The sequence below is a fragment of the Castor canadensis genome, chromosome 11 (genome assembly GCF_047511655.1).
Source record: "Castor canadensis chromosome 11, mCasCan1.hap1v2, whole genome shotgun sequence".
Lineage (NCBI taxonomy): Eukaryota > Metazoa > Chordata > Mammalia > Rodentia > Castoridae > Castor > Castor canadensis.
Window position 1 is genome coordinate 109,796,406 of NC_133396.1, and position 15,198 is coordinate 109,811,603.

General features: G+C 42.5%; 1 protein-coding gene across 1 annotated transcript; it reads left to right on the forward strand.

The window, feature by feature from the left end:
- The first annotated feature begins 4,793 nt into the window (after nucleotides 1-4,793).
- Vps72 (vacuolar protein sorting 72 homolog) lies at nucleotides 4,794-15,142 on the forward strand. The gene is made up of 6 exons (XM_020155847.2): nucleotides 4,794-5,001; nucleotides 9,515-9,667; nucleotides 9,841-9,955; nucleotides 10,934-11,110; nucleotides 14,052-14,196; nucleotides 14,580-15,142. Exons 1-6 carry the CDS (start codon nucleotides 4,885-4,887, stop codon nucleotides 14,965-14,967), a joined length of 1,095 nt encoding a protein of 364 aa, XP_020011436.1. The 5' UTR covers nucleotides 4,794-4,884; the 3' UTR covers nucleotides 14,968-15,142.
- Nucleotides 15,143-15,198: the final 56 nt, after the last annotated feature.

Below are 15,198 nucleotides of genomic sequence, written 5' to 3' on the forward strand. Positions count from 1 at the left end.
TTGTGTCAAACACAGTAGTCGGCACCGTGATGGGGTTCAGCAAATATTTGATAAATGAATCAGTGAAGAACTGTCAGCAATATAACAAGAAAAAATACAAAAGGAAAAAGCAAATTTTAAAGAGATCTGTCAAAAATACTACAGAAGGCAATCAGACCAAAGTCCTTAGTCTCCAGCTGTCAATTGCCTATGCTCCAAGGGCATGGAAATACACAGAGACATTCTCCACATTCTAGTCCAGTCCTGGTGTTAACTCTATTCAGTTTTAACAATGATACCGGAGCTTCGTGAACCCTGTTGAGGATCTGAAGTCTTGTCTCGCTGAACAAACTAAATGGGAGAGCAAAGATTGTGTTTTCTTCACTCTAGTATCTCCAGCTCCTCTCTTGACTGTGTACAGAATAGATGCTCAACAATTATTTGTGGAACGAATTAATGAAGAGAAATGGACAAAATCCAAAATCTTCGGTTTGTAGCTCCTAGGGTTGTTCTAAGTCTGGGACCTGAATGTCCCTAGTATATCCTCCACTCCCTCAAGACCTAAAATAATTGTTTTCTTGCTGCCACCTGCTGGATTATTTGTCCTCCTTTGGGTACCGAAGGTAGATAAACTTCAACCAATTGGATTTCCACTCCTAATTCCACAGCAGTGGAACTGTGTGGTGTTGAAGTATTTTATGATGGCTTACTCCTATATCCCTCACCTGACTAAACAATACAGGACCTAGATAGTGTAGGGTACGGGATTTGGCTCATAGGTATCCAAAAAATAAATATTTGTTGAATAAATTATTATTTCCAGAAAAGGCATGTAGTTGCTACCATTTTCTGAGTTAGTTTAAAAATCACCTGTTCTCCCATGGCTTCAGAAAAACTGAACCAAGGATCCACCTGGGCTTCTCTTCCCCAGCTTTTTGCCCAATACCATATTATTGAAGGACTGACTGAACTTTCAAGTCAACCCTGTCTTTGAGAAAGTTGGAGAACTATGATTGGTCACTTGTCTACAACCTAATCCTCCTCTGGTAGTCTCTGCAGCAGCCACAGCCTTACAGAGCTGGGTTCCTGGCCTCTGCACACTGACTTTCTGGATGGGTAATTTTTTAAGACCATTAACAATGCATCATCTGGGTTTGGGCCAGGAAGTTATCTTTGTGGACTCCGCCTGCATGGCTTAGTAGTTGAAGGAAGTTTTTTGTTTTGTTCTTTATAATTTAGTTTAATCAATAAACACATATTTATTGACTAAAAATGAAAATAAAAAAATAAAAAAGATAAAATCACCTGTTCTCATTAGTACAGTGGTGTAAAAAAAAGAAAAAGAACAATCACCTGAGGTAAAGGTAAAACTTTTTCTAATTTCAAAGTTGAAAATAGAACAATAAATCTCTGAATGATCAAGACAGTCAAACAGGGAATCTTCTCCCTAGGAGCTGATCTGTGAATTTGATTTCAGCCCTACTAAAAAAAGAAATCCCTGTTTTGTATCTTCTTAGGAGTCTTTATTTCATGTACCAGAAAATGATTACTATAGCCACCTTCTATTATGTAAGTTTACCTGTTAGTCTCTGTCATAAGACTGAACTCTTTAGTGCAAAGATTACATCTTATCCATTTTTATATCTCAAGTATCTAGACTAGTACCTGGCACAAAGTAGGTGCCCAGTACATGTCTCTTAAATATACAAATGGATGAAGGAAAAATTCCAAAAGTGGAGTTCAGAGATGGGTATGGTGGTGTGTGTCTGTAGTAGCTGACACATGAGAATTATAAGTTTGAGGCCATCCTGGACAATAAGCAGAATAGCAAGACCCTTATTTAAAAAAAAAACAACAACTGAAAAGGGTATTTACAGATATTTAAGAAGCAGGTGTTTCCCATCTTTTACCCCTAAATCTTGTCTTTGCCCTCACTCCCACTCAATCCCTGGGGTGCCCTCTGAGTCATTGCTACCCTTCCCTAGCAACATTCCCGGCATAGCAGAACTTGAGTGACGTGGCAGGGTGTGGAACCAGAGGCAGAATAGGACTTGTTGGCTTGGTGCCCCCAAGGAAATGGAAAAGGGAGTTCACAAATACATTTGGGAAGGGAGACAATCTGGTAACCTCAAAATAGGGCCACATTCAGACTTGAGTGCATGTGAGTGTGCTTTATTAAAGCATCCTTCAGGCCAAGCACCGGTGGCTCACACCTGTAATACTAGCTATTCAGGAAGCAGAGATCAGGAAGATCACAGTTCAAAGCCAGCCCTGGCAAATAGTTCTCAAGACTCTATTGTTGCAGGAGGGCTCAGACAGAGACTGAGAAGGCACCAGAGGTTTCAGGAAGCAGGTTTATTAAGCAAGCAGGCAGCGACTCAGCAGACTCAAGTCCAAAGTCTGAGCCCTGAGAACAAAGGGAGATTTCCTTATATACCATTTAGAGCAGGTTACAGAAATGGGGAGGGGGAAGGGTGCAGCTTTCTCCATACATAATCACATGTCATTTCATTGGCCACTTTAACCTCTGGGGCAAGGTAACATTCTCTGGTCTCCAGGTAACATTCCCCAACTCTTATTTTTGTTCCACTTTAGCACTCATTAATTTCTCTTTCCTCTCCCAGCTTTCCTGCCACACAATCTCAAAATTATCCAACACAAAAAAGGGCTGGCAGAGTGACTCAAGTGGTACAGTGCCTGCCTAGCAAGCATGAAGACCCTGAGTTCAAACCCTGGTACCACCAACACTACCACAAAAAAAAAAAAAAAAGCATCCTTCAGGGCTAGGGATATAGGCATATAGCTGAATGGTAGAGCACTTGCCTTATCATGTGCACCCATGATTTCAACAGTTATAGAAACTACGATTGGTAAAAGAATAATGGGTGTGATCCTGGGGTATGATCCCCAATACTGAAAAACAAACAAAAGCACCCTTCAAAAAGTCTTAGAACAGTTCCTAAGTCAGAATGCAGGAGCTGGAAAAAACAATGCAGGAGCTGGAGACTGGCAAGAGCAACCCAGAGACAAGAACAAAAGGATGGAACCAGGTATGGTGGTACACGTCTGTAAACCCAGGACTCAGGAGGCAGAAGGATTGTGAGTTTAAGATCAGCCTAGGGGGGAGAAATGACCCAAGCATTGTATGCACATATGAATAATAAAAAAATAAATTAAAAAAAAAAAAAAGATCAGCTTAGACTATGGAGCAAAACCCTGTCTCAAAAAAGAAAGGAAAGCCAGGTGCTGGTGGCTCATGCCTATAGTCCTAGCTATTTAGGAGGCAGAGATCAAGAGGATCATGGTTCAAAGCCAGCCCCAGGCAATAGTTTATCTTGAAAAAACCCATCACGAAAAAAGTGGCTCAAGCAGTAAGAGTGCTTGCCTAGCAAACATGAGGCCCTGAGTTCAAACCCTAGTACCACTAAAAAAAGGAAAAGAATATGAGTACTATACTCACATAGTCACTCATTAATTAATTAATTCAATTAACATTATTTAGTCCCAGCTATATCCCAGGCACTGGGAATTCCTAGTACACATAAATGAAGATAAAGTCCCTGCTATGGATAGGGATGTAGCTCAGTGGTAAGAGCGCCTGCCTAGAATTTGTGAGGCCCTGGGCTCAATACCTAGCACTGCAAAAAAAATAAAGGAAATAATGCCATCTGCTGGGCCTAGTAGCACATGCTGTAATCACAGTAGATGGGAAGTAGAGGCGGGAGGATGGAGAGTTGGAAGCTAACCTGGCTATGTAACAAGTTCAAGACCAGCCTGTTCTACATAGTGAGATTCTCTCTCAAAAACAGTACAGAAAAAATCATAGACTAATAGGGAGACCGTTACTGGAATAAAATGAGAGTACGTACAAGCACTGTAGTTTGACGACCATACTATAAAAAATAGGAACACTCTATTTTTTTATTATTAATTTATTCACATGTGCATACATTGTTTGGGTCATTTCTCCACCAGGAACACTCTAATTTTATAAGACAGCAAAGTCTTCATGAACACCTATTTCTCTTTCCAGGCAGTTTCCATAACCATAGAATTCATGCTTCCTAAATTCACTGAAATAGTTTCAGATAGTCTGCGGTATTGTCAAGACTCTTATAAATTTAGAAAGGAGGGGAGTTCTAAGAAGGAAAAACCTGGAGGCTTGACAGAGAATTGGGTGACAAGGGAGTGAGACTGAAATAGGATGATGTAGCAGGAGGTGAACTAGAAAGACAGGGAGAGGCTAAATCATGAAAGCTCTTCAGTGCCATGCTAATAGTAGTTATCACCTACTAAAGATTTAGTATGTACTTATTAAACATCGTGCTCAGCAGTTTACAAGAATTATCTCTTAATCTCCCTAAGAACCTCAAAAAGGTAGGCATTATCATTAGTCTTACAGACGAGAAAAGTGAGACTCAGTGAAGTAAAACTGCTTGTCCAAGGTCACACACCTAAGATGACGTCCGAACTCACACTCAAACTCAAGGTTGGCTGGCTCTAAGGTTATGTTCTTAACCACAACACCGTTCTTTCTGGTTATCTTGTAGATAATGGAGAGCCACTAGAGATGATTGAAGAGAGGCGTGATAAAGTCTGAATTTTTAGAGAGCTTCTTACTAGGAGAGTGGAGAACGGACTGGAGCAGAGGGAGGCTGACCTTTAAAAAATTTTTTTTGACTGTCAAATTCTAGACCCATTCAGCAAGCGAGGTCCGGCAGGCTGTGCGGAGGAGTGGGCGGGGCTGAAGAGTCACGTCATCTTAGAGGCGGTGCTAGAAGCTCCTCGACGCTCCGCTGCTTTCGCCTGCCGACGCCGCCCGCAGGTGGAGGTGTCGAGCGCCGAGCTCTGAGAACCGAGTTGGGTGACGGGACCGCTGGTGGCGGCGCAGCCTCGGTAGGCGAGATGAGTTTGGCTGGGGGCCGCGCCCCCCGGAAGACCGCTGGGAACCGGCTTTCTGGTCTCTTGGAAGCAGAGGAGGAAGATGAGTTCTACCAGACGACTTACGGGGGTTTCACCGAGGCAAGAACGGGGCCCAGGAGGAGGGAGGGGAGGAAGCGGAGTTCTGAAGGGAGAAACCCCGGACAAAGAAGAAGGGGGCGGGGAACAGAGGGGAGCTCGGGGAATTGGTACCCCGGACCCGGTGGGTGAGATCGGGTTAGAGACAGCTGGGTCCTAGAAGGAAGAGCCCTTGTCGGAGATAGGGGCCCAGGGATGGAGACGCTCTTTAGAGGCCGCCGAGTATGGTAAAAAACCTACCTTGTATTTATCTAGTCGCGTCTCCCTGCACTTCTGTCGCCTAGAATACGCTAGGCACGTCCTAGTCACTTAGTGTATAATAATTGGTGCACCGTATTCACCTGAGGCATGGAAAGGAACCGCTCCAAAAAGTAGAGTAGAGCTTGGGGTCATGGCTCAAGCGGTAAGAGTGCCTGCGTAGCAAGTGTGAGGCCCTGAGTTCAAACCCCAGTACCAAGGAAAAAAAAAAAAAGTAGAAACGTTTAAGTATCCCACTCCTTTTTCAGCTTTCAAGTGTCATTATAAATATTTTCTGAGATAATATTTTCTGAGTTCTTTGACCTCCCTAAAAGAATCCGCACTTATTTCCTTCCTAGAACACATTTAAGTTTATCATTAGATTTGGTTTGCTGGGCTGGGAGCATGGCCAAAGCCCAGAGTGGTAGAGCTCTTGCCTAGAAAATAGGAGACCCTGGGTCCCCAGGATCCCTGTCCTCCCCCAACCCAAAAAAAAAAACCAAAAAAACCCTTTACCCTTAGATAGTAAGTTCTGTAAAATTAAGTGTTTGTTCAGCAGCATTACATGTGCAAGGCCTAGCCCATTGTCTAGACTGGACTAGCACTTGATAAATTTTTATTGATTGAATCTACCCACTTTTAATACCTTATTCCAGAGTATGCCATAGGTGATAGGTTGTGGTAGGCTCTAAGGAAACTGTTAACACCACTCCAAGTAGGGTTGTAGCTCAGTGATAGATAATGCCCCAGACCTTGGGATCTATCCCAGTACCACAGAAAGAGGAAAACAACCCTATCCTGTCCAGTTCCTCGCCAGCAGGGTAACTGACTGGGTATACAGTCCATTGGTAGCTCACACCTGTAATCCTAGCTATTCAGGAGGCAGAGATCAGGAGGATTGCGGTTCGAAGCCAGCCCTGGCAAATAGTTTGTGAGACCCTGTCTCAAAAAAACCTATCACAAAAAAGGACTGGTGGAATGGGCTCAAGGTGTAGGCCCTGAGTTCAAACCCCAGTTCTGAAACAAACAAAAAAAAAAAACTATATGACAAAGACCGAAAAAGCAGGAAAAGTCAGGCACCGGTGGCTTATACTTGTAGTCCTGGCTTCTTGGGAGGCTGAGATTAGGAGGGTGGAGGTTTGAGTCCAGCCTGTGCAAATAGTTCTTGAAACCGCATCTCCAAATAAACAGCAAAGCTGGGTGCAGATGCTTTACACCTGTAACCCTAGCTACTCAGAAGGAAGAGATCTGGAGGATGCTGTTCAAAGCCAGCCCTGGGCAAATAGTTCAAGAGACCCTATCTCTAAAATACCCAACACAAAAAAGGGCTGGTGGAGTGGCTGAAATGGTAGAGCTCCTGCCTAGCAAGCATGAAGCCCTGAGTTCATAACCCAGTACCACCAAAAAAACTTCAAAATAACCAGGGCAAAATAACACAAGTAAGCATAGAATATTATGAGAACAAGAGAAGTTGGTAGGGATAAGCATCCTGGTGGATAATGTTTAAGTTGAGGACTATGAAAAGTAGGCTGTAGCTGGATGAAGAATAAAAAAAAAAAAAAAGGTTAGTCCATAGAGGAGGTGTGATAGAATGTGTAAAGGTACTGAGATCCTGGTGTAGCCAGATTATGTGGGCCTTGTGAGCCGTATTAAGGAGTTTTGCTCTTTATACAAAGATGTGAAATGAGTCATCAGAGTTCCATGATCATATCTGTACTTTAATGACTGACACAGGGCTCAAGTGGTGCATGAGGCCTTGAGTTTAATCTCCAATCTGAAAAAAATTACAAATTGTATGTTAAAAAAAGATTGCCCTGTAATGACAATAGTCTGAAGAAGGCAGTGGCAGTAGAGAAACATGCACAGGGGTTGGGTATGTAGCTCAATAGTAGAGCAGTTGCCTAGCATGCCTGAAGACCTAGGCTCCATCCCCAGCACCACAAAAAAAAAAGCAAGAGAAAAACCGGGTGCCGGTGACTCATGTATGTAATCCTAGCTACTCAGAAGGAGGAGATCAGGAGGATTTTTGTTTGAAACCAGCCCTGGGCAGGTAGTTCAAGAGATGCTATCCCAAAAAACCCATCACAAAAAAAAAGGGGGCTGGTAGAGTGGCTCAAGGTATAAGCCCTGAGTTCAAACACAGTGCTGCCAAAGCAAAAAGGATCTACACTACTTGGTGACTGACTGGGAGTCGTTACTTACACAGTCCTAGTCAACTGGTTTAAAATAGAACTTTCTCAACCCTCCAAAGTCCATTTTCCTATTCCTGTCATTTTACGAGTTGTTATTTAATATGTACTCTTCGTGCTTCCAAAAGGATTTAAGGAGACTTACAGTATAAACAAAAAGTAAGAACAGTAAAAATAGAGACAGATCAGAATTGTACCAGGAGCCTGTGCTAAAATGGTAATAGCAATTGATATTAAATTTAGCTGTGAGCTTCCTAGCAACCAAACTCTGAATTTCATTTTTTTTTTTTTTTAGTAAGAATGAAGCATATAAGTACTTCAAAAAAAGACAAACTTATTCAGCATTAAATCCTAGGGAAGATTTATCATTACATTCTTATGTAAAGTATATATAAAGTAAGGAGGGGTTTGGTAGATGATATGAAAACATTTAACTAGTCATGTGTATCAATGACTTGAAAAAAAGCCAAAGGAATGGTAGTGAATCCATAATTTAGTGAAAAACATTTCACTTGTGCACTATGCTAATGGGAAGTTGATCTACTACCCTGTGGTGATATCAGTTAATACCAGATTAGAGTTGAGGGGATTAATGTGTTCCCAGGCTGTCTTTCACAAACATCAGTTGGGAGGAAGTGATGGTCATCAGTGCAGGATTGAACTCTGGCTGGCTTGAAGTGTCAGCCATCTGTGTTACTTGTTTTGGCAGCCTTTCTACCAAAATTAGTCTTGTTATTTATTTTTCTTCATCAGTGATTGGAGAGCCATGTGTTTAAGGTGCTGCCCAAGCAAGTGGAGTCACCCTCCCTCAAGTGATTTTTTTTTTTCCTTTTTTCAATATGGCTGCCATTCTAGTCTTAACCTGTTCATTTCATTGAATGTCTAGGCCATACTTCAAGTTCTCTACTTCATCCTATCTCATCTCCACAGCTTTCTGAAACATCCCTTGTACATACATCCAAATCCTCAATGGCATCACATTATACATAGTAGTACTCAAATATTTTTCTGCCAGCACATCTGAGGAAAGATACATTTTTCTCAGTAACATTACCTCAACAGTGATTATCGTGCTAAGGTAGGTAAGGAGGAGGGCGGAATTGAGAATCACTAGCCTACAGGTTAAAGTCATAAGTTTATTAGCTTGACATTTAAATTTTTCCTTACACCAAATGCAGCCTTCTTTTAAAATCTTATAGGCCTACAGGACAATCAGTGTTGGAAGGGGGCTGTTTTGGAGCCAAGGCAGTCAGCTAAGAAGGCTTCCTGCCAGGGATAAACCTGTTTTCTTGGGTCTAAGTCTTTATTCCATGGATATGCTGTATACATTCTTGCTTTTCTACCTGTCTGTGATTTATTTTTCCCTTTTAGCTGCCTAACACTACATGGTTTTGTTTTGTTCTGTTTTAGCAGCACTGAAGTTTGAACTCAGGGCCTCACACCTGTTAGGTGTTTTTCCTGCTTGATCCACCCTGTCAGCCTTTTTTTGTGACGGGTTTTTTTCGAGATAGGGTCTCTTGAACTATTTGCCCAGGCTAGCTTCAAACTGTGATACTCCTAATTTCTGCCTCCTGAGTAGTTAGGATTACAAGCATGAGCCAACAGCGCCCAGCCACTACCAGGTTTTAAATCATGGGTCAATTCCTTTTAGTACTTTAGAGTCAAAAGCAGGGTTTGGTAAGCTACAATCTGTAGCCCAGATCTGGCCCATGACCTATTTTTATCTACCCCTGTCCTAAAAATGTTTCCCAAACTTTGATCTAAAGGAGTAAAGTCTAAAGTTTTTATTTATTGAATTTGATACTTTATATTACCTTATATTAAATCTTTTTTATGATAATGTCTTGTCCTTGAGTAGATTATGCACCCCCTTACAGTTAACACAGTGATGCAGGTAAAACACCATCGGTTAGGTTGGAAGGGGGTCATGCTGGAACTAAAGGCTATTAGCTAGAAAAACTTTGCCTAAGGAAAGTAAAGGACTAAGTTGGAAAGGAGAATGGGGCATCCCTTATCAGAAAAGTGAAGAAATTCTGTTCCTCCTAAAGAGGCATTAATAACTCCATTGCCAACCAGTTCTCATTTCCTAGGAATCTGGAGATGATGAGTATCAAGGAGACCAGTCAGACACAGAAGATGAGGTAGACTCTGACTTTGACATCGATGAAGGGGATGAGCCATCCAGTGATGGAGAAGCAGAAGAACCAAGAAGAAAGCGCCGAATAGTCACCAAAGCCTATAAGGTACAAGGAGGAATCCTGTTTTCCTTGGACTTGATTCCTACTTCCCCTTCATTAAGTCCTAGTATTCCTCATGCTAGTCCCATTTCGTACAATGCTAGTTTTTCTCTATTAAGATGTGTATCTTTACCGTTATCTCTTCTGTTTTCTGGTGTCTGATTCTTACCTGTCCCCAGGAGCCTCTAAAAAGCTTGAGGCCTCGAAAGGTCAGCACTCCAGCTGGTGGCTCTCAGAAGGCCAGAGAAGAGAAGGCACTGCTGCCACTGGAACTACAGGATGATGGTTCTGACAGTGAGTAGAGAGGTTTGGGTTCAGTTAACAAAATTAGAATGTGAAAATGAGTTATTTTATCAGTGTTAAATTTACTGAGGTTGATAATCATATTGTGTTTTGTAAGGAAAATCCTTATTTTTTTTTAAATCCCTAATTCTTAAATAACACTAGAGCTGGAGGTGTGACTCAAGTGTTAGAGCTCCTGTTTTGCAAGTGTGAAGCCCTGAATTCAAACCTTATTTCCAGCCAACAAAAAGACTTTTAAAAACAAGTATACACACTGAAATATTAAGGAGTAAAGGTCATGATGTGTGCAACTTAACTCTCAGATATTCAGAAAAGAACACATACAGGATGAAATGGCATAAACTGTGAATAGGTGATGTGATTAAAGGTTACATGAGTGTTGATGGTACTATTCTTGCAACTTTTTTTTTTTTTTTTTTTTAACAGTACTGGGATTTGAAGTTAGGGCTTCATGCTTGCAAGGCAAGCCCTCTACTGCTTGAGTCATGCCTCCAGCCCATTTTGCTGCGATTATTTTGGAAATAGGGTCTTGCTTTTTTGCCTCGGCGAACCTGGACTTCAATCTTATTTTAAACTTTTCACTGTCACTGGTATGACAGGCTCACACCACCATGCTCAGCATTTTTCCATTGAGATGGGGTCTGGCTAAATTTTTACCCAACTGGCCTCAAACAACAACCCTCCTGGTCTCAGCCTTCCAAGTATCTAGGATTGCAGATATGAGCCCCCAGGGCCCAGATGTATTCTTGCAACTTTTTTGTAAACTTGAAAATTTTTCCAAATTAAAGACAGATAAATAGAACCAGGTATGGTGGCACATGTCTACAATCCCAGTGTTGAGGAGACTGAGGCAGGAGGATCCTGAGTTCAAGGCTAGTCTGAGCTATGTCAAAGAACCTGTCTCAAATAAAAAAGATTAAGAAAGTGCACATGAATTAAAAAGATTTCTTCCATTCTGATTCTTTCCAGGTCGAAAGTCCATGCGGCAGTCTACAGCAGAGCATACACGACAAACGTTCCTTCGAGTACAGGAGAGGCAGGGCCAGTCCCGGCGGCGAAAGGGACCCCACTTTGAGCGACCACTGACCCAGGAAGAGCTGCTTAGGGAGGCCAAGATCACAGAAGAACTCAACTTACGTTCACTGGGTCAGTATATAGTTTTGGAGAAAATGGGTAGAGATTATAAGGAGAAAACTGACATTTAGAGAACCAGAGAACTGAAGAAATGGAGATTTGAGATAAAAGAATCAGAAGAAAGAAATATGTGTAGGTGATTAAGAGCAAGGGACTGGGCAGTTATGAGGGTTCTGATGAATAGCTATATTGAGGTATTTTGGTATAAAAGATTACACAGAACAGAATTCAAATCCTAGTTCTATTCATTTGCTTTAAGACTGCAGTTAGGGGCTGGTAGAATGGTTCAAATGGTAGAGCACCTGCCTAGCAAGTATGAGGCCCTGAGTTCAAACCCCAGTACCACCAACAAAAAAAAAAAAAATGCAGTCAGACAGGCGCTGGCAGGTCATACCAGTAATCCTACCTACTTGGGAGGCTGAGAGTGGGAAGAATGGGATTTCAGACCAGCCCTGGCAAATAGTTCATGAGACCCCCATCTCAAAATAACTAGAGCAAAATGGACTAGAGATGTGTCTTAAGTAGTAGAGTGCTTGCTTAGCAAGCATGAAGCCCTGAGTTCTAACCTCTCAGAGAGAGAGGGAAGAAAGCGTACTAGTAGATGAAAGAGTAGTGGTCTGAAAGCTGCAGTGTGGGACTCAATAGGACACAGGTATATTACAGGTTCATCCTGCATGGAATGTGAGACAGTGAACAGCCTTTACCAGAGAGCTACGGGGAATTTGGTAACTTTGGTGGATGACCAGGTTCCCAGTAAGGCAAGTTGTATAAGGAATATTGAGTAAGGAACTTGAAGATATAGATAGGTGAGGTGGCTGATTATATAGCAAGAGTTCCACAGAGTACAGAGAGCTGGCAGAGTGGCTCAAGTGGTAAAGCAACTGCCTAGCAAACTCGAAGCCTTGAGTTCAAGTCCCAAAACTGCCAAAAAACAAACAAAAAACTCACCACAGGGTACAGAGAAGTGTTCAAGAAAAAGAGAGTGGTTGGAAGGGAGGAAAAAAACATTACCAGTCAGAATTAAATTCAAGAATTTCAGTCACTAGCCAGGTGCTGATGGCTCACGCCTGTAATTCTAGCTACTCAGGAGGCAGAGATTTAGGAGGATCATGGTTCGAAGCTAGACCAGGCAAATAGTTCATAAGACCCTATCTCAAAAAACCCTTCATGGGCTGGTGGAATGGTTCAAGTGGTAGAGTGCCTTCTAGCATGCATGAGGCTCTGAATTCAAACACCAGTATCGCTGGTTTTTTTTTTTTTTTTAAAAAAAAAAGGGCTGGTGGAGTGACTCAAGATGAAGGCCCTGAGTTCAAGCCCCAGTACCACAAAAAGAAAAAGGAAAAAATTTCAGTCACTGAAGACTCAGTGTCCATGTACGAGAAAGACAGAAATTTGGAGTTCATTTAAAAGAAAGGGTCCAGAAATATCTGTTTATTCATTAACAAATATTTATTGGGTGCCTGGAATGTGTGGAATGCTGCATGTCCCTCATAATATGTAGCTAATATGAGTCACAGTCACTACCCTTAAGGAGGAGACATATGTACCAACAATGAATTGCCACAACATTGGCACAGAGTCCAGACAGGTAACATACAAAGTGTAGCTAGTTACAGAGATTGAGGTGAGTAGGAGAGGAATACCTGAAAGGAGGAACAAGTTACTTAGCTGGCACTGGGTTGCCAGATTTCCTTTTTTTAATGATGGACCAGAAATCGCTAAATGTAATTGCCTACTTTTTATTTTATTAATTTTAGTGGTACCGGGGTTTGAACTCAGGGCCTACACCTTGGGCTACTCCATCAGCCCTTTTTTGTGATGGGTGGTTTTCAAGATAGGGTCTCATGAAACTGTTTGCCTGAGCTAGCTTTGAATCGAAGTCCTCCTGATCTGTGCCTCCTGAGTTGCTAGGATTACAGGCGTGAGCTACTGGCACCCAGCAAAACTCATTGGAATTTCTCCCTCCCACCCTCCGCCCACTGTTGCTTGAACTCAGGGCCTCACACTTGCTAGGCAGGTGCTCTACCACTTGAGCCACTCTGGCAGCTCCTAATTTTTAAATATTAGCAGCTAGTGCCAATCTTTCTTTAAAATGCCATACAAACTGGGTGCCCATGACTCATGTCTGTAATCTTAGCTACTCAGGAGGCAGAGATAAGGAGGATCACAGTTTGAAGCCAGCCCAGGCAAATAATTCACGAGACTCTATCTTGAAAATACCCAACAACACAGTGCAAAACACTATACAGATTGAACAAACACTTAAGTAGGCTGGTAGCTTACAGCTTCTGTCATAAATTATGATAAGCACAGTAACAGAAGAACATACTAGGCACAGGGGTGGCAAAATTGAGTGGTATGGGGAATGGTTCAATTAAATGGGTGTTGTAATCATTAAATGGGTGTTGTAATCAGCCTAGAGAGGACTTGATGGAGACATGAACACCCATTTCAACTATTTGAAGGACTGTTAGAGAAAGCCAGTTAGATTTGTGTCCTTTATGGCCTTAAAAGGTAAAACCAGGGCTGGGGGCATGGCTCCAGTGTTAGAGCACCTGCCTAGTAAGCACAGGGCAATGATGTAATGAGCTCTGTCTTGGGTAGGAGCAGGTTGACCAGAGCAGTCGTAGAGGAGATTTTGGTATCCAAGGAAATGAATAGGGAGGGTCCTTATTAAAGGGTCCCTTCCAACTTGAGGTCTTCCAATTCTGAATGAGTGAAAGACCCAAGTGTACTTGAGAAAGGAGGAGCAGAGAGGTTGTCATGTAGGGTAAGCAGAATACTTATGAAGTGAGAGGTACTAGAGTACCTTAGGGAACTTTCAGTAGTTGGCTTGGGCAGTTGGCATGACTAGATGGATGACTGGGAAGATAATTGAGAGATCATGGACAGACCTAGATTGTGGGAAAAGAAGAAACTGACTATTCCCTTATTTCCCCCCTTGACCATGAAGAGACATACGAGCGGCTAGAGGCTGACAAAAAGAAACAGGTTCACAAGAAGCGGAAGTGCCCTGGGCCAATAATCACCTATCATTCAGTGACAGTACCACTTGTTGGGGAGTTGGGCCCTAAGGAAGAGAATGTAGATGTAGAGGGGTAAGTAAATCAACTGTTATCTTGGCCCAGTTTCACTAGCTTGCTTCTCACAGCTCTCCCTCAGACACATACATGTACTTCAGAATCTGTTCTCCCTTCAATTCCTTTTTTTTTTTTTTCTTTTTCCCTTTTATCCTCTCTTTTCCCTCTTTTTGCTGTTTTGCTATTTTGTTTGTTTTTGGTGGTAGTAGGGATAGAAATCAGGGCCTCATGCCTGTTTTACTTTTAACCTCACTTTTTCCTCCCACTAACCAACATTTAGTAGGTTCTCTCAGAATGTTCCACCACTCTGCCTCCTTTTTCTTTCCTCAGCTTTCTCATTTCTTTCTGTATCCATTGCCTTCTCGTCAGCTCTTTGTGTTTTTCTTTGTCTTTTACCCCAGACTTGATCCAGCTCCCACTGCTTCTGCCTTGACTCCCCATCCTGGGACTGGACCTGTCATCCCTCCCGCTCGCTGCTCACGTACCTTCATCACATTCAGTGATGATGCGACATTTGAGGAATGGTTCCCCCAAGGGCGACCACCAAAAGTCCCTGTTCGGGAGGTCTGCCCAGTAACCCATCGTCCAGCTCTATACCGGGACCCTGTTACAGATATACCCTACGCCACTGCTCGAGCCTTCAAAATCATACGTGAGGCTTACAAGAAGTACATCACTGCCCATGGACTGCCGCCTACTGCCTCAGCCCTGGGCCCTGGCCCTCCTCCTCCTGAACCCGTCCCTGGCTCTGGGCCCCGAGCTTTGCGCCAGAAAATCGTCATAAAATGAAGAGATGTCTAGTCCTTAGAAATCTCTTTCCTGCCCTGACCTGGGGCTCTTGATTTTTCCTTTCCTTGCTTCTGATCTTTGTTCAGTCCTCTTCTGTATTTCTCTCCCCATCTTTTCCCCCTTGTTTCTTCTGATTTTGTTGTGCTTTTTAATCTAATAAAATGAAAAGATCCTTTTTTGTCTGATGTCTAATCTAGGGTTGAGAGCAAGAAATATTTGTTTGTGATCTTT

What these genes read in the sequence shown, in the direction of transcription:
- Vps72 (XM_020155847.2), top strand. Translation starts at nt 4,885, where the DNA reads ATGAGTTTGGCTGGGGGCCGCGCCCCCCGGAAGACCGCTGGGAACCGG. An exon ending in TAGTCACCAAAGCCTATAAG is followed by an intron (nt 9,668 to 9,840) that starts GTACAAGGAGGA and finishes ACCTGTCCCCAG; the next exon opens with GAGCCTCTAAAAAGCTTGAG. An exon ending in GAGAATGTAGATGTAGAGGG is followed by an intron (nt 14,197 to 14,579) that starts GTAAGTAAATCA and finishes CTTTTACCCCAG; the next exon opens with ACTTGATCCAGCTCCCACTG.